Source organism: Hippoglossus hippoglossus, chromosome 10 (assembly GCF_009819705.1).
Source record: "Hippoglossus hippoglossus isolate fHipHip1 chromosome 10, fHipHip1.pri, whole genome shotgun sequence".
NCBI lineage: Eukaryota > Metazoa > Chordata > Actinopteri > Pleuronectiformes > Pleuronectidae > Hippoglossus > Hippoglossus hippoglossus.
The window spans coordinates 7,010,809-7,028,502 of NC_047160.1; the positions used below are offsets into that span (position 1 = coordinate 7,010,809).

The 17,694-nt window shown below is 39.5% G+C and overlaps 2 protein-coding genes across 4 annotated transcripts; both read right to left on the bottom strand.

The window, feature by feature from the left end:
- Positions 1 to 1,320: 1,320 nt before the first annotated feature.
- ap1ar (adaptor related protein complex 1 associated regulatory protein) lies at positions 1,321 to 10,157 on the bottom strand. Of its 2 annotated transcripts, XM_034598341.1 has the most exons (10): positions 9,965 to 10,157; positions 7,996 to 8,044; positions 7,883 to 7,909; positions 7,416 to 7,447; positions 7,228 to 7,324; positions 6,947 to 7,045; positions 6,158 to 6,216; positions 5,487 to 5,560; positions 5,214 to 5,336; positions 1,321 to 4,266 (listed from the first exon to the last, which is right to left on the bottom strand). In XM_034598341.1, exons 1-10 carry the CDS (start codon positions 10,033 to 10,035, stop codon positions 4,013 to 4,015), a joined length of 885 nt encoding a protein of 294 aa, XP_034454232.1. In that variant the 5' UTR covers positions 10,036 to 10,157; the 3' UTR covers positions 1,321 to 4,012. The 2 variants fall into 2 exon arrangements, with proteins under 2 accessions (XP_034454232.1, XP_034454233.1); XM_034598342.1 differs by lacking the exon at positions 6,947 to 7,045.
- A 1,334-nt stretch (positions 10,158 to 11,491) lies between these two features.
- On the bottom strand, positions 11,492 to 17,307 carry cfap100 (cilia and flagella associated protein 100). 2 transcript variants are annotated; one of them, XM_034598654.1, is made up of 16 exons: positions 17,269 to 17,290; positions 15,828 to 15,899; positions 15,642 to 15,710; positions 15,445 to 15,545; positions 15,087 to 15,309; positions 14,898 to 14,962; positions 14,348 to 14,511; positions 14,150 to 14,230; positions 13,815 to 13,993; positions 13,512 to 13,596; positions 13,179 to 13,221; positions 12,925 to 13,079; positions 12,453 to 12,582; positions 12,082 to 12,284; positions 11,896 to 11,989; positions 11,492 to 11,752 (listed from the first exon to the last, which is right to left on the bottom strand). In XM_034598654.1, exons 2-16 carry the CDS (start codon positions 15,844 to 15,846, stop codon positions 11,633 to 11,635), a joined length of 1,731 nt encoding a protein of 576 aa, XP_034454545.1. In that variant the 5' UTR covers positions 15,847 to 15,899; positions 17,269 to 17,290; the 3' UTR covers positions 11,492 to 11,632. The 2 variants fall into 2 exon arrangements, with proteins under 2 accessions (XP_034454545.1, XP_034454546.1); XM_034598655.1 differs by having other exon boundaries at positions 11,633 to 11,752; positions 15,828 to 15,878; positions 17,269 to 17,307.
- Positions 17,308 to 17,694: the final 387 nt, after the last annotated feature.

A 17,694-nucleotide genomic window follows, 5' to 3' on the forward strand; every position in this document is an offset into this window, starting at 1 on the left:
ACCAAAGAAACATATCAATGGAAACATGCAAAGACAACTTTTATTTACAGACGTAAGGTAAAAAGTAAAACTGTACAGCTACAACCTTGGAAAGAAAAGACAAACCCCTCAAAATCCACCCTCATGTGCACGACTCTGTTTTATGACTAGCTCCCTTCTGCTGAGATCATCCAGTGCTAAATGAGTAATTGTTGTTATATGGAAACATATTTTGTCCTCATGTAACAAAACCAGTTTATAGCAACAGTTTGTGTTAGAGCTGCCAAATGTCCCAGTGGAATGTGATTAAATACACATTCAAATGTACAATAATAGACAAAACCACATTCCTGTTTTTAATTTTACTAATCAGGAAGTCCATCAGTATTTATACTGAGTCCCCTTCATGAGGTAATAAACACTTTGGTGGGTTTGTGTGTGTTCTACTTTGTGATATTTAATGTTAAGCCATCATCAGCGAGGTATTCACATTTCACATATCTGTGCTGCACTTAATGTGACATTATTTTAAAATCATGTCGATTTGAGTTTTGGAGACTGTGCTATTCACTGTACTTCGGATTTGGTGCAGGTTACCAGTATTACAGTCAGTGTCTGTTTGTATATATAGTAGTATGAACTCCTCTAAAGGAACTCAGGCCTCTGAACCACAGGGGTGGAGAGTTATCACAGATCACAACCAAAGGAACACACACATGCGTACCTGTACCTATATCTTCGTGAGGACCATTATGAGTATAGACCTTACAGAGTGAGAACATTTTGGATGGTCCTCACTGTTTCAATGGGCTGTTTGAGGGTTAAGGGCTTTAAAATGCATTATGCCAATGGGTTTCCTCAGTAAGTCAAAAATACAAGTGTGTGCATGAGCAAAAATACAGGTGGCTTATTATACATGAAGCAAATATATTGTACCGGTGGTTAGTGACTATAAAGATCATTTTTATAATTGGAAATTGTGTATATTGTAGACTTTCAAGCTCTTAGTAGCTTAGATTTACTGAATTCACTTTTTATTTGTAGTGTACATTTTTAGTTTACACTTAGATGCAATTCTGACTTGGAATTGACTTAGGTACCGTCAGTTCTCATATTTCCTGATTTAGTTTGCCGTACGAGTCTTGTACTTTCTATATATTTATTAGAGAAAATCAAACATTATGACTGAGTGACATATATTTTTTAAAGTGACTAAATCCACATAACTATGCACTTATCAACATCTAAGAAGGCCAGTTAAACTGATGTTGCCTCTGTTCAGTGATGTACCAACTCCAAGCTGTGCTTGGCAGCTCATATGCACCAGATCATTACAGTGAATTCATGTGATGGCCATGACATTTTTTGAAATATTTTATTTTTCTTAGGCTCAGTGTGAAAGGAATGTACAGTTTTGATTTACAGAAAATTACAGTGATGAATCTGATCACATAATCACAGGAAAACAGAAAATTGTAATGTGTTAAAAAACAATACTATTGTTAAATGACACTCATTTATTAGGAAGTAAAATTAACCTGTGTCTCTTGTCTACAGAAGTGCAGTTTCCTCTTCACACATCATTTCAGTGAATGTCTATTAAAACCAAATCAAACCTTAATACATTACAGTGCAATCTGTCAACTACTGATTCAAACGGATTCAATAATCAATGTGAAACACCATCGTCTTGTGCTCAAACAACTAATGTGATGAATCAAAATGTCAGGTTATAAAAATGTAATGCACAGTAATGTATACAGCAGATCAGTTGTCAGAGCAGCACTGGATCACTTTAAGTCCAGAACACGACACAGTTCAGGTCCACAGTCGTTCACATGTTTGATAACGTCGGTCCTTGCACTCAATCTTAGATCTCAATATACACAATATATTGCTTCCATTATTATGATTTAGGAATGTTGTTGTTAGTTTAGAGGAACGGGTTTGGATTCCGTATCAGATCAGATATTATTGATATCTGAGATTATGTCTCAGGAGAAAATGCCTCATACGAACCAATCAGAAATGAGCAGTGTCGTTTTTGAAAATTGTAAACAGAGTGATTTTTGTCAAGATTGTCTCCTGTTACAGTATCCTGCATCTATGTTGTGTATTCTTATCATCATTATTATCCCCTTAGCGTTGCTAGCCATTCCAAAATCCGTGCTGAGAACCACAGCAGATAGAGTCTTTGCCATGAGGGCCCCGACACTTTGGAACAATCTGCCAGAAGAGATTAGACTAACAGAATCGGTTACCTGTTTTATCTCACTTCTTAAGACACATCTTTATAGAAAACGCTTTTATCGCATGAGGTCTATGACTTTTGTTATCTGTATCTTTATTTTTTTACTTTGTGGATTTCATATTGTTTGTTGTAAAGCTCTATGTTACTTGAATTGAAAAGTGCTCTACCAATAAATCTATTATAATTATTATAAGTCAGAGCAAATAATGGCTGAATATTTTTGCTTTCTGTATGTGACAAATGAAACATACGTAATACATTTAGAATATCAGGGGAAATTTGTGCTATAAAAATATTAGTAATTGTAGCTTCTCAATGATGTTTTTATTTCCATGTGCTGTTATGGGGATTTGGTTTTCACAATTAAAAACTGATGAGATGAAGGACATGACAGGAAAATACAGATTTGAAAAAGACCAGTTACAAACCCAGATGTTCTACAAAGAGCCCATGAGCAAGAAGTCATTGCATGTTCTTAAATATGCCATTTTATAAAAGCTCTATTGTAGTCAAATGTTCACTTATTTAAATGTCTATATTTAGAAACATAATACTACTGATCATATTATTGTTAAAGGACGGTCTCTGTGTTTTCATGCTTGCCTGTCTTTACATTTATTTTCCTGGACATGAGGCTGTTGAGAGGCTGACACTTAAAATCAAATACAGAAGTTGCTTTTGTGCCTGGTTACATAAATTTCTCTTTAGGTACCCGTTTGGTTGATCTGTTAAAACCCCAGAAAATACATCAGTTACAGTTATAGAGTTACACTGTTTTTCATTAGATGGAGTCTATTTGGCAAAAATGATTCTGTAGCAGATCGGGACTAACCGTATAAAAACTCACTGTGGATGATGTCAGTGCTATGAACACAGCCTTATTGTCAGAGTGCATGCACTGACATCATTTCCCAAAATGCACGGTTTGTTCAAGGACACGGAGCAACCGACCCATGATTCAAAGGAACATTAAACAAGCAACTGAAGAAGAGACAAACATGGGTTCAGGCTCAAATGTGGAAACTGTGGCTGTATGAGTCATTAAATGATTTAAGTCTAATGCTTCATGTTTTTTGATCAGTAACTTCAATCCAGTTGCTTTTCTTGCCATCATGCAATAACTTAATATACCTGGGGGACCACAAAGAACCAATAGAAGGAAGAGGAAAGTAAGAGAGAGGATTTTTTTGTGTCTGTAGTTTGGATGTTTCTTCTGTGCTTACTCAGGTTTCCTCTCACTTCTAAATACATGCGGGAATACTCTTGACTTTACCACTGAGCAAGGTGCTGACCTCTGAACTGCAATTGCTCTCCAGGCGCCACTGCTAAGTAGTTTGAAAGGGTTAAATGCAGAGAACAAATTCGCCCTGTGAGATGTTAAAAGTACCCTAATAAATGATTCTGCAGGGCCACCCACCCCACAACCATTGGCATGTCTCCATTTCTATCAGTGAGAATAGTACACAGCTTCTGCAGCAGCCACTGTGGCTTGAAAATCAGCACTCACTGAAAAACGTGTCAGACGATATTGGATGTTATCCATCAGTCACAATGCATAAAATGGTCGGCTAATTTAGCAAATGAAGGCACTGAAAAATGAGTAGTTGATAAAAATGTCACTATACTGTTCAGAAGTGGAGAGATCTGCAACATATTAACGCAGCATCAGTCTCATGTTACAGAATATGAAGAGCGAGGGAGTACATTTCCATTTCATGAGGCGAAAAAGCTGGTGGGCTTTGACACGAAGAGGGCAAACGTCTTCTCCTTTGGTGACGGACACTATCTGTCCTGGTTGTCCGAGGCATCCTCAGAGGGAGTGTCTAGGACGGGATTGACAAACCCTTCAAATTCAGTGTTTGCACTGTCCTCTGGGTGAGTACTCACAAAATCATTCTCCCACTCCAGTGCGTTGGAGTCCTCAGAGGTCGAAGTCGGGCCGCTGGTCATCTGCTTGGCGCCGGGCCTCAGGGCTGCACGCAGGATGTCCTCCTCCGTCCGAGACCTCTCCCAGGCTGGAAGTGCCCGATTGATTCCTACAACATGAGGACACAGGCGTTCGTTCTCTCAGCAGAAGTTACTGAAGACAACAGTGCTGCAGGCGGTCAACTGACTCAGAGGGGCCACAACCCATGTGACCTGTTCCTACATGACACTATCTAAATTCTAAACTTTACATACTGTACCTGATTTATTTCATGGAACCAACCTAAGAGGACATATCCCAGTGATGTGTATCACATAGGATTGACTGATTTGAATAGTCTGACACAGGTAAAACAGGAGGTTTTGTATTGGGGAATAAATATCAATAAACCCTTGCAGTCCCACAGTGCCCCGCCCTAGAACAACCCATAATAATACAAATAACATGAATGACACTGAGTAAAGTTCATACCTCAGCCAAGGCCAAACAGTCCCCTTATGAAACCACATTTAAATTCACTACATCTGGATTTGTATTTGGATCTACCCCTATTTTTGCATACTAATAAATATCAGTCTCCTACACGTGTGATTGTTTTTCATCAATAGCCATGAATTATTCTCTGAGAAATCAGCCTGGCTGTTAGTCTGACACTGCAGTTATAAAATGAAGTGTCGACTCTGTGGAGCAGCAGTCACATCACAGAGAAATGGAGTCTTATTAAATGTTGAGAGGAGAGAGGACCAACAAGGTTAATGAGGATTTGATGTTAGAAGATTGGATATTTTGAGGGTCTACTGTCTCCATGCCGTGGCATCTTTTATTAATACATACACATTGTACTTTATGTTAACAAATGGGCTGATCTGGGCTCTCAGTGCGATTGAAGCCCTTAACAGAATATCACATAAATGATTGATGGATCAACCATTTCACCAATTAAAATGTTTTTTTTCTTTAAACTTTCAAGCTGAGGCTTTAAAGGCAACACTCAACAGTACAATTAAGAGCTTAACCAAAGAAAACTTTTCAATATGAGCAAAACTTGGGTCTCACCTTCCTCATCCTCCCACTCTAGATCCAGTGAGGTCCCATCATCGTTAGTGGAGCGGGTCTTGGTGGTGAAATCCCAGCTGTACTCTGTGTTGGGAGTCACCACATTGGTGTCAGAGGGAAGTCCTGGAAAAAGAAGTAGTCATTATAACAGAGACCATGTAACCATGTAAAATGCAGGATGGTCTTAAATGACAAACAATAAAATATAATATCAGCACAAATGTTTTGTATATTATTTGAGTTAATACAATTGAAGCAAGGAGATTCACTCACTGTTAGTCCTGAAAGCCTCAGACTGGGCTTTTATATTCTGGAGGTAGACATCGAATTCCTCCCCACAGTTTTGTCTGAAACAGGCAGTAATGAAGACACATGAGAATAACACAGATTTAAGTCTAATCACTCAATGCAATTTTTGGACAGACAGAAATTAACGCGCAAAAAGCATCAGTCCTTTAACTCAGTGGGCCTGAATAAACCTTCCTGTGGAGACTTTAACTTAAACCTGAGATGGAAGCTGATACTGTGCTCAGCTGTGCTATGCAGCCTGCTTTCATTACCACTAAAAAGTATGAGAAGGAGTTAAGCACTGAACTCTGAGACTGGATACCTTGTAGTGATGTAATATCTGCAGCCTACACACTGTGACTGCAGCAACACACCAAGCTCTCACATCATTAAATCAATGTTTCTGTTGAGAGCATAATAAATAAACTATTGTTTTCGCCAAATTGCAACATCACACATCTGAAGGGCTGAGAGATGCAAGTTGTGATTTAGCAGATGCTGGAAATAAAATGTTCTTAAAAAAATCTTTATATCTGGCACCAGCTAAGGTGAATATATTCTTAATATGTCAACTAAAACCAAAGCAGAAGTTCATGACTGCAGCTCGTCCTCAGCTCAACAACTCTTCTGTTGTCTTATGAACTTAAATGACTCACTTTCTTTGAGTTTCACTGCCAGGGCCTCCTGCTTTCCCTCGTGTCCTCTGGGCAGACAGCTGCCAATAAAAACATCAGAAAAGAAGTCATATCTTCTCATGATTCAAATACAGACGCACACTATATTAATCCAAGAAATTAAATTTTACAGTTATGGTGCTACCAGGAAAACACATGAGTAAATATATTTAACAAAGCAACAACAAAGAAAGTGGAATGTGGCAAGAAAAGCAATTGAGAAATATGCATAGCAGTATCTTTTGAACAACAGTTTTCATTTTCATTATATCATGATATCATACAACAACAATACTATTAAGAGGAAGCCATTTTCAGGAAGAGGAGGAAGATGAAAAGGAAGAATTATGATACTCTCATATATTCCAATGTCTATTTTTTTCTACTCCTGATGCCTGATATGATTGTGTGGACAGAAAAACAGACAAATAATAATAATAATAATAATAATAATAATAATAATAATAATGGCATTTACTCTTTTTCTCATTTCACTGCCTGTATTGTTAAATAAAAGTGACATATTAAGCCTCGCTACTTTGAAGTGACTTGAACTGACTATTTGTTCCAGTGCACCTAGGATGAACCTCTTGATCTGACAGAGACAGGTTAATGAGCACAAACCATTGACTGAACAAAAGACAATATCATTGCGTCCTCTAAGACACAGAGGGCGTATGGCTTGAAATGCCGGTCATCAGGTTAGAGGAGAAGTTGTAAAGCCAAGCAGTTAGTCAAACTGGCAGAAGGGAGCGCTCAGTGCCGCCTCACCTCCTTCATTTTTCGCTCACGTGCCAACTTGGCGGCCTCACGCTGGGCGGCATTTCTAGCCTCCTCTTCTAGCCTTAACTTCTCCTCTTGTGCCTCTAACTGAGCAGAAATAAAAAAAATGAAAACAAACAAGACAGAACAGAAAAATTACAAAACAGAAAAAGCAATGCAGCAAATTAAAAGTAAGCAAAAATTGGTCTAAAAACATAAAGTGAAACAATGGGGGCTGTTAATCTAACAAAGACAGATCTGTCTAAAGATGCTTTCATGAACTGTCTTACCTCTGCTTGGATCTTCTGGTCTATCTGAAGCTGCCTGTCTGTGATGGCAGCATAGCGATGTTCTTTGAGGTGCTTGATCTCATCTTCACTGATCGGCCTGATAAAAGAACAAATAAATAGATCTAATATATACGTTTTTTTGTCAGAGAATACTCATGGTGATTTTCTTTGGTCACGAGACGTCTTACCTCGGGCAGGGCTGTGGACTGTCTCCCTCCCCCTGCAATGCAAAAAAAACATGGGACCTTTTAGCACTGACTCCCAGTGTAAAACTCAGCTTCACTGCTGCTCTGTTTGACTCAAGTGCCACTAGTCTGGGACTGTGCAGACAGTAATCGAGTTACTCCTTGAAAGGAATAACAGAAGACTGCCATTATAACAGTGATGGGTGTGTGTTGGGTGCACATTGGTTTACATCACTGGAGGAAGTCTGATGGGTGTCTTAAAGTAAAAAGTGTCCTGGGAGTACCGGCTTAATGCAGCGTTTAATTAGACTACACAAAAACACTTACTCAGTCTTATACAATATAATTTGGTCCCTAGCTGATTGAATAATATAGTTGAGAGAAAAGTCACTAACAATATTTTCCGTGAACTTATTTAGGCACCAAAAGCTCCCAAATATAAGTATAATCAGAAAGATGATCAGACTTACCTCATCACTTTCTACCAGATTTTCAAACTGCAAAATAAAAAGTCACAATGAGACATAACATCACACTGAGTGTAAGTAAAAGTAAACAGCAGCAGTAAACATATAAGACGTACCTCTATTGTATAATGTTCCCCTGTGGTGCTGCTTCGGAAATATTTGGATCTGTAAGATTGATTAAGAGAACATAAGAACACTGACAGGAAACTGAAAGCTGTTAAAACACTTCTAATATCAGGCAGATACCGAGCTATAAAGTCAGATGACAGGAAACACATAAACTCAATTGCTGGTATTTTTAACGCAGTAGTTGCATGATGACTACATTTTAGATTTCTGACATTGAGATAAACTCATGACAAGAACAGGGAATCTGGGAGAGGAAGTTAATTGAGCAGCTGCAGTTGAAGGAAACATCCAGTGTGAGACAAGTAGGTTTAAAAGGAAACAATGTTGAAGGTGTGGAGGAGAATTCTCGTAAGGGCTCATTCGGACACCATCCCAAGTTTTTCTTAGTGTGCTGGCCCGAGAAACTCCAGAGGCCCCTCCGGAGAATGTCAGACTATCTGGAGTTCAGTACATGTCTGACAGCAGCTTTAGACATCAAAATATTTTGCTGGGCTACTGAACTACCAGATGTGATGTGAACTAGTCTATTTTAATACAAGGAATCATACGCTGACATCATCAAACCCAAATCCAGTGATTTACTGAATACAGTGATGCACTGTTATCTATAGACTTGTGGACCATTCATGACAAACATGGTTTGTGATTTAAAAACATTAATCAACACTGGATGGATGATGTGCGGCTCAATAAGTGATGTCACTGTGCACAATACCAGGACCTCACATCAGGCTCATCTAAATTAATTATTGATTAGGTCTGTGATTTCTCTGAAATGAAACATGTCTGTTGCTTTGGTTTGGCTGAAACCTTAAAGCATGTTGCACTTTAACCACACACAAATCAGGTGACATCCCAGCTGGTGTTTTACCTGTGACATCTTAAAGGAAATTGTTATATAGGTGACATAACTGACATACTAACCCTCATGTTCAAATTACCAACAATAATATGTTTGACTTCACTGGATATGGAGCAAAACCTACACTTTATTACTCCAGTCAAGACTCCTGTCATTTTACTTTGTTGAAGTATGGCCTAATGGAAGCAAGCGAAGGTTCCGAGGTTTCCAAACCACCAGGCTCATACCAATAACCCCACAACTGCTCGATCTGTCAAGTACTGGATCCACTTTATATTTCAGCACTTTATATTTCACTCACTGACGCCTGAAATCACAGAATCAAATGTTGTTAAAAGTCCAACGAAGACTGGATTTCTTAGTTTTTATTTGATTGTTTTATTGTTGTTCTTTTATCTGTTTATTGCACTGTTGGGTGTGATCAGGCTTGTCTATGCTTTGCTAACTTATATTGTATTTTGTTAAGCACCTTATAACTCTAGGTTTGACAGGCACTAAAGAAATAAAGTTTATTATTATGATATCATTATTATCATTATAGAAATACATGGATGTAATTGTACAAGGACAGCAAGTCTGCTCTAATCCTGACAAAGCACAGGATAAAAACATCAATTATTGATGACACACTGGGTGACATCTTACGTCTGCCTGTAAGTAACGCTACAAACAATCAGGTGAGTGTAAGTATTAGGACTGACAGGAAGACAGGTTCCAGGTATTAGTCCACAGTTGCTCTCATAGACTCCATCAACAGCTCGGTCTCTGTGTCCTTAGTGCTGCTGCTCTCCATTAATTAGACCTGACCAAGTCCATGTGCACACTGGTGACAACAGGGGTGGGGTCTGGAGTCCTGCTGACACAACCCCGCAGAGACCTCACCCAGCCCGGCCTGTGTCTGTCTGCCTGGCCGCTCTCCGTCTCTCAGTAACAACCCATCGCCACCCATCGCTTCCTACAAGTGTGAACACACTGACACACACACACACTGTGCTACCAGCTGTGAGCTAACCCACTGTTAGCTAACGTTAGCAGGGTTCAGGGGATGCTAGTGAAGTTAGCTGGGGCAGCAACAGCCGGGATGTTCCACCTACCCGCCTCCTCTCTGGATCCTGTTGGCCTCTCTCCTGAAGAGACCCGCACAGTAAGCCCAGCAGTTACCCATCGCATTGTCGGATGAGCCCGGTACCTAGCTGCTGGACAGCTGCTGGAGCATCACGGCTGATAAATACATGTCCAGCAGCTCCTGTCCTCCTCCTCTTCAGACACTTCCGCATCCTCCTTCCCTCCGACTGATGACGTGCCAGACAGCAATAAGCAACACCGCCCCCTACCGTCGTGTTACTGTAGTGTCAGTGTTAGTGAGGTTTGTAACAAGGTGAGACACTGTCGAGACGGAGCAAACGGTAAAAAAAACACTAACCAGCCATTTAACTTTCTAATATTAAGTTATAACAGTTATAGAACCAGGTAGATCCTTGATAAAAGTAAAAATGCCAGTACATCAAAAAAAGAAGAAAGAAAATATTAGACTTTTCCAGAGTGTCCACCTCCGACTCAATGTCAACTGGGATCGATGGATGGATGACTGGATAAAAGTCTTATAATCAAAATTTTACTTAAAGTTTTAAACATAAAAGTACAAAATTTGGCTATTGTAAGTGATATATTGTAATAAATTACAGTATTAAAACAGTTAATCAGCATTTTACTGTTGTACCTGGTTGATTTAAATCTATTCTATTTTCTTTTATCTTGTTTTATTTTTACTATTGGTATTTTGATGTATTGCGTCTTGCTGTGTTCTTGTTGTACCTTTTACTTTGTGAAGCACTTTGGTCAGCCAAGTTGTTTTAAATGTGCTATATCAATAACATTTAAATTGACATAGATCTACTGTAGATACACAATTCTGTTATCAGTTTTTTGGGGGAAATATTGGATGATTTATTGAAATTAAACCATGAGAGATGTTACGAGACACTGGTTTATTAAAGCAGGCCACAGACAAAACCACTGGTCAAATCTGACAGTCAATAAAACAAAACAAAAAGAAATCGAGGATGTCACAGGATCGATTGATTTATTAATAAGAACAGAGGTTAGCTCATTGAAATAAAAGATGTTGCTAAATCAAACCTGTTCTATCAACTCTTTCTGCAAATTTAGTTTGGTCTAACTGGAGGAACAGGTTTAAGTGGGTCTGGTTCTTCTGCTTCCAGTTTAATATGATCAATCAATTTACAAACAATGTTTGTTGTTACAAAAGAACCAAATTATATTGGTTGTTAAACAGCTCAATATCAGGAGATTTCACATGAAATACTGGTTTCTCTAAGACCTCCGACATAGGTTATACATTTTGTACTTTACCAGCAGTAAACAAATATTTGGGCAGTTCAAAAACCAATGATGTGCCAATGAGGCTGGTGTCGCTCCACATAGATCATTTTATTGTCCAATTTATATCTGAAAGGTAATTACAGCTCTCAATAGTTGAGTAAAATGTATAATTGCTTGCTTTGTACTGCAGTAGAATTATAAAAGGAGCATAACAAAATGAATACTCAAGTACCTTAAAATTCTACCTAAGTATAGAACTTGAGTAAATAACTCGAGATTTCACCACTACAACCAAGCAATCAGAAGGTTTTATTTTCTGTACCTTACATAGTTCTACCATATTAGCCTAATCTATAATGCTGATTCTGTCGATGTAGTCATTCTCTGTCTTTGTCATGGTGCGCCAAACATTTGACTCCTCAGTCCTCCGCAGTGAAGAGGTAGGCATGGAGCTCATCCTCAGCGGGGATGTTGTCCACGTTGCTGACTTTGACTTTCTGGGTAACAGGCACACATCTAGGCATGAGCTTTCTCCCACTCTGAAAGAAAATGGGTTAGGAATTATGAATCACTGATGATTTTTTTTTCAATTATATAAAATTTGGATGTTTACTCATGGTAAAACAACATTTAGAGAGTAGTATAACAGGCTGCATGAAGGCGTTTTAAGCAAATGACTTACTATTTTCTTAGAGTCAGCCAGGGATCGCTCCATATACCTCCTCATCCTTTCTTTCTGCTTCTCTCTCTGCTCTATCAGTTTTTCTTCACGCTCCCTGCACCATGATGCACGAGGAGAAGGGATTAGTAAATAACATGCTGCTGCTATACTTTTTATTAATCTTCTTTTCCAGTTAATAGAAAGTACCTGGTCCTCCTCTCGCTGTCCTTTATCTTCTTCATCATATCCAAGCTTTCTTCAGGGATGCTCTCGAGGCTCTGCAGCAGTACAGACAGATGGTTCTCAATAGTGGCCAGCTTCTCCAAGGTGCTGAGGTTGGTCATCCTGTCGTCCACACAGCTGCGATGCACCTCCGCCACCTTCTCGCCAAGAGCATCCAGCATCACATCCTGTCAGAGAAACACACTCAGACAGTCGAAAATAACATGCTGTGTCCGGTCTGTTGGTGCCAACTAAAATGTGACGACTTCACCACAGAGATAATGCTGCCACATGCAGCTTTTAGGTTCGAAAAGTGATTGGAAAACAAATGTCAAACATGTTTTGTTCTTGCTTACTTGGTCCTCGGTGTTCAACGAGACATGAAGCTGAACCTTCTGTTTGAGCCTGTTGCCTCTCGCCTTCTCTTTGTGGATTCTCTGGTTGATGTCACTTATCTGTAGCGTTAGCTGCTCTTCATCCTTTTCACTACAGAAAGGAAAGGTTGGGACCCAGTCGAGGAAATTATTAAAATTATATTTTACTGTCAAACTGCACAGGTTTAAAAGTAGATACGGAATTTCAAGCAAAGAGGAGTGTGATGATATGGACTTTTATTAGTTATATAGCTTTTATTTTTATTTTCCACTTTCTGATTTAATAGTTTGGCTGAAACACACACCCATACTGACATCTAAAACAAAAAAATGCATATAACTATATACAACTAGTTCCTGTGTCCATACAGTAATGTCAGAGTGTAGATTTTACAGGAAGACAACAGGTAAAACAAAACAAAAAATCATTCATTCACAGAGAAGTGATGCTTACATCTTCTCCCTTGCTGTGTCCATGGACTGTCGGAGCACCTCCACCATCTCCTCCACCCTTGTCGAGTTCTGGATCAGGGACAAGTTCTGCTCCGTCAGCTCGGTCACCAGATCTAAGAGCTGTTGGGGATCAGAGAAGTACAGCTCTGGCTCATCCTGCAGAGAGGAGACATAACAAGGAGGCAAAGACAGGCTAACTGTGAGCCCCAGTGAGATAAACTCAAGAACAAAGGACAGTTTTTAAAGAAATCTGACCTCAAACTCTGAGCTGTCACCATCCTGATCAGAATTTGCGATCCTGTGATGAGAAAGAAAAGGGTTGAGGTCCGGAAAAGCTTTTGCAGCAGCATCTGAACAGGATTCTAAATACATGTTCCCCAAACTGTACAATCATGGTGTGTGCTATACAACAGTGAGTATATCAGGTGATATGCCACATACAAGCACAAAGGCTTTTAACTTATGTTTACAGGTAAAGAATATGTTCATGTTTCTTTTGCCTTATGAGATTATCCATCATTATCTATAAGACAAATACTGGAGGTGCAGAGAGACAGTGCTGAGTTAAGTGTGTAGTTGTTTCCTCACAGTGAGTCGCTGTGGGCTGATGACAACCTCGTCTCTCTGACGGAAGGCGGCTCTCTACCTGAACTTGACACGTTGCCCTCCAAACCTGTGCACACATTATTATTCATATCACACTATTAGCACCATCCATACTCACTGTAACAAAGCAATAATAATAATGGGCAGTTAGATAATAAGAAATAAAAAAAACCAATTGACTTCTTATATATAGATTTATTCTTATATTTTACACACATCTGCAATTTAAAGTGCTTTACGTGCACATACAAGACAATTGTACTCGCACCAAGGTAAAGTACTCACCGGTCCTATCTGCAGACTCCTTCAGCTCCTGTTTGTCCCGGGAGTCTTCGTCAGACAGGACTTTAGTTTTCACAGCCTTCGCTCTCTGGGCCTCCTGCCACTCTGCAGGAGACAGTTTGAACAGCAGCTCCTTGTACCTCTTGTAGTCCACCAGGATTTCTTCAAACTTGGCGAGTTCACTGTGAAGGGGAGAGAGTTTATTTAGATACACATGAGATGACACTGTGTCCTTCCAAGTTCACCTCGGTGCACCTATTCAGTATTTACTTGTATGCACATAAAACATGATTAACTGACATGCACATGTTAATTACACAACATCATCAGAGCGCGACCTTTTTATGGTCCCTACTTCAGCAGTCAGTTTCTTGATCTCAGTGTTCTTCTCCTGTTTGGACTTGGCCTCTCGTTCAAAACTGACAACAGAGACAAGCACAACCATCTGCAGTGTGATCGTTTTGAACACCAGTCTCATTCAAAAAGAATTTCAAGAACCACACTTTTGCTGATATTCCATATGTTGATATACTCACAAGGTTCTGGCCTCCACAGACTTCTTCTCGTTCTCCCTGAGGAACTCTTCGAAGCTGAGGTTGTCTCTCTCAATGATCCTTTCAAGCTGTTTCAGCTGCCTCTCCTCCTTCGCTGTGGCCTTGTCCATCTTCAAAATCTCATTCCTCTTCGTCATCAGAGATAACTGAATAAGGAAAGACGAAGGAGACAATTGAAGAGGAACACAAACAGAGATGCAGTGGCAGGAGGAGGAGCAGGAGTGTTTTAGGGGACCATGGCGCCCCCGGGCAAAAGGGACCTGGCTGCTGATAGAGTTTAATGGGGTTCTCACAAAACGTTCTTTGCTCTGGACTTACGTCATTGTTCCTAGGGGCCCCTCTTAGCTTGGGGCAATTGCTTGCTTTGCCTATGGTCAGAGACGGGTCAGTTTTTCTTCACATGTGACGTGATGTGTGGTTCAGAATGATTAGCTGGCTGACAAAAAGCACTTGTCATATTAGACAGAGCCTGATGATAGCAGTTCATGGCTTCACCTTTAATAAAATCTTGGCAACTTCTAAAGTGATTTACCTCCAACACCGCTTTCTGTCGTTCCATGAAGATCAAGTCATGTTTACTGTCTTTCGATATGTTTTCTAGGGACAGAGGACAAAAAGAACAGTTAACATTTAAATTAGCAAGTTATCTATGCAATGGCAGTGGAATTCCACTTTTTAAAAACTATATGTAGCATCTTTACAAAGCTTAACAGATTTTCACCTCGTTTCATCATGGCAATCTTCAGCTCATGTCTGCCTGGTGTTTGCTTAGGGAAAGTTGGTTTAGCCTTTATTTGTTTTAGATTCTTCATCTTCTCCCTTTCCTCCTCCTCCTCCTCCTCCTCCTCCAGTTCTCCCACCAGCTCTTTCTTAATCTTGGCCATCATTCGCGCAGCGTGGGTCGTCTTCTTATCAATTGGCAGAGCCAGGAATTTACGCATCTCCTGAGCATGGAGGAGAACAGCATGACTTAAACACAGCGGAGACAGATTTTTACACTTTTCAAAAAACACTGGGGAACACTTGTATCATGTGCTGCATGTAAAACATCTCGTTTCTGTATTCACACTAGCTCCAACCTCTTTTTGTTCCTCCTTTTCATTTGCACTCCGTAGAAAAATGCTGTTATCATCTGGCACTTTGAATGGGCTTGGTCGTGTCTCCCTCCTCCTCCTCATATCTACACACAATGGAGGGAAACAATGAAACAAACAAGAACATGTTTCCCTTAGTTTTGTCCCTCTGTTTACCAGAGTTGTCACTTTGTCCACTGTACCTTGTTTGTGTGGTTTGGCAGCACTTTCACTTTCCGAAACAACATCACATAGAGAAACCTCTGGCCCCTCTGTTTAAAAAGTAGAGATAGTGATGGTAGAAATTAATCACTGATCAATCAATCAATCAACAGCACCAGTTGAATTGTTTCTTGCATGTGAAGCAAATGTTTATAACAGAAACCTACTGGCTTGTGGTGATGACATCTCTGAGGTTCCCTCTGGCAGCTGCTGCAGCACCGGCTCACTCTTTAATTTGGCTGCAGATTACAGAAAGAAAACCAAAGTACATCTTCGTTGACAAAAAATAATGCATTTCATATAAGGCAGAAATGAGTCAAGCTCTAAACTGAAGTTTTGAACCAGGATCACCTGGCTGTTAACACCCTCAGGCCAATGACTGAAGGCTCCTCGGCTTTGTATTCTCCTGCTTTTTAATTCAGCTTCCACTTTCTAGTCCTATCCTAAGACACATGTCCACAGGCAACCATTCGTATTGTCACCAACTTCAATCTGTTGCAGATGAACTGACCATTTTTCTTGTATATGTTTGTATTACTTTCAAAGGCTCAGGCATTTTCACATATTATAATCATTATTATACTTTAATTTCTTTTATTGTTTTGCCCACTGAATTTGTCTTCAGCATATATTGAAAACAAAACATAGCCTATTGAGGAGCTGCATCAAGCAAATGATTGCACCTATGAGAGGTACCGCCCAACCCACTATCCCTCCCCCCCCCCCCCCACCCTACAAAATATCCCTGGTTATCCCCTTGAAGTCTGTCTTCACAAGAATAGATCATTTATGATAAGGATAAATGAGGCAGTACAAAACAAACAAAAAAAACAAAATGTGTTGATTGTTATACTAAAGAAGGATATAGGGTAACTTCCTTACTCTAAAACTGTTTTTCTAAATCTGTGTTGAACACATAGCAGTGTTGTAAACTCTCATATTAGTCGAGAAGACCTTGCCCAATTTTATGCAGGCAGCCTTTAAGTGTGTATCTGATTTTGTATCTGATTTCAAGTTTCAGAAAATACATGGTATCTCTAATCCATCTTGTAAAGGTAGGAGGTGTTTGTTCCTTCCTGGAGATAAGAATGAGACGTCTTGTGATCAAGTAGGTAAAGACTGTGACCCCACCAGCTTAGCCTTTGGGAGTGTCGGGGGTGAATCCAAATATGGCACATGTGGGATGTGGAGTAATATGTCTTTACTCCCAAAGATTTTAGTGTTTTCACATATTTATGATTACAAAGATCAGGACTAATCAGGGCAACGCGAGAAATACATGCAGGACCGGATCATTAATGTAAAGGACTTTAAATGAATCAGATTACTTTAATCATTCTGTGAAGTAATAACAGTTAATGTAAGAATTCTGTTTAATATTCTACCCTGACTTCTCCTATGGAGAGACGCCTTGACGCCCTGTTTTAATACACATTTAAAAACATGTTTTTATATTTATTTTTTCATACATACAAGCTGCCACCAGACAGACCCAGTGTGTGTATTTATCATGATGAAGAATCACTGGCTCTAGTTACTGTGCATGTTCACATATAAAACATTGTTACACTCATGTTTAAACTGATGCTTATAAAGAAATGAACTCACCCTCTGATATAGATGTTTGAACGCATCAGCACGACTACTCTTTTATTATGTGTACTGTTGTCATGGTAACAGGTGCCTTCATGGCCCCCTTGTAAAAACCAAGCTTTTAACTGAACAATACACAACGCACATGCATTTCACACAACAGAAACTGCTGCTTATAAAATCTCTGACGCTGCTGTCAATTCTGTCTTCGATGCATTAAATTACTTTTCACATTTTTGCCGTTTGACACATTCATTAATATTTTTGGTGATCAAAAACTAATTGAAAATATGTCAAACAAAAGCAACAGAAGGCTAATTCAATTAATGTGGCCTGAAGGTCAGCCAACTAACATTTGGCAATGAAACTAGAAACAGGATGGAAAGTCAAGTTTGCACAATTAACTGTGTAGGCAATTCGTATTCAACCACCACTAGGTGG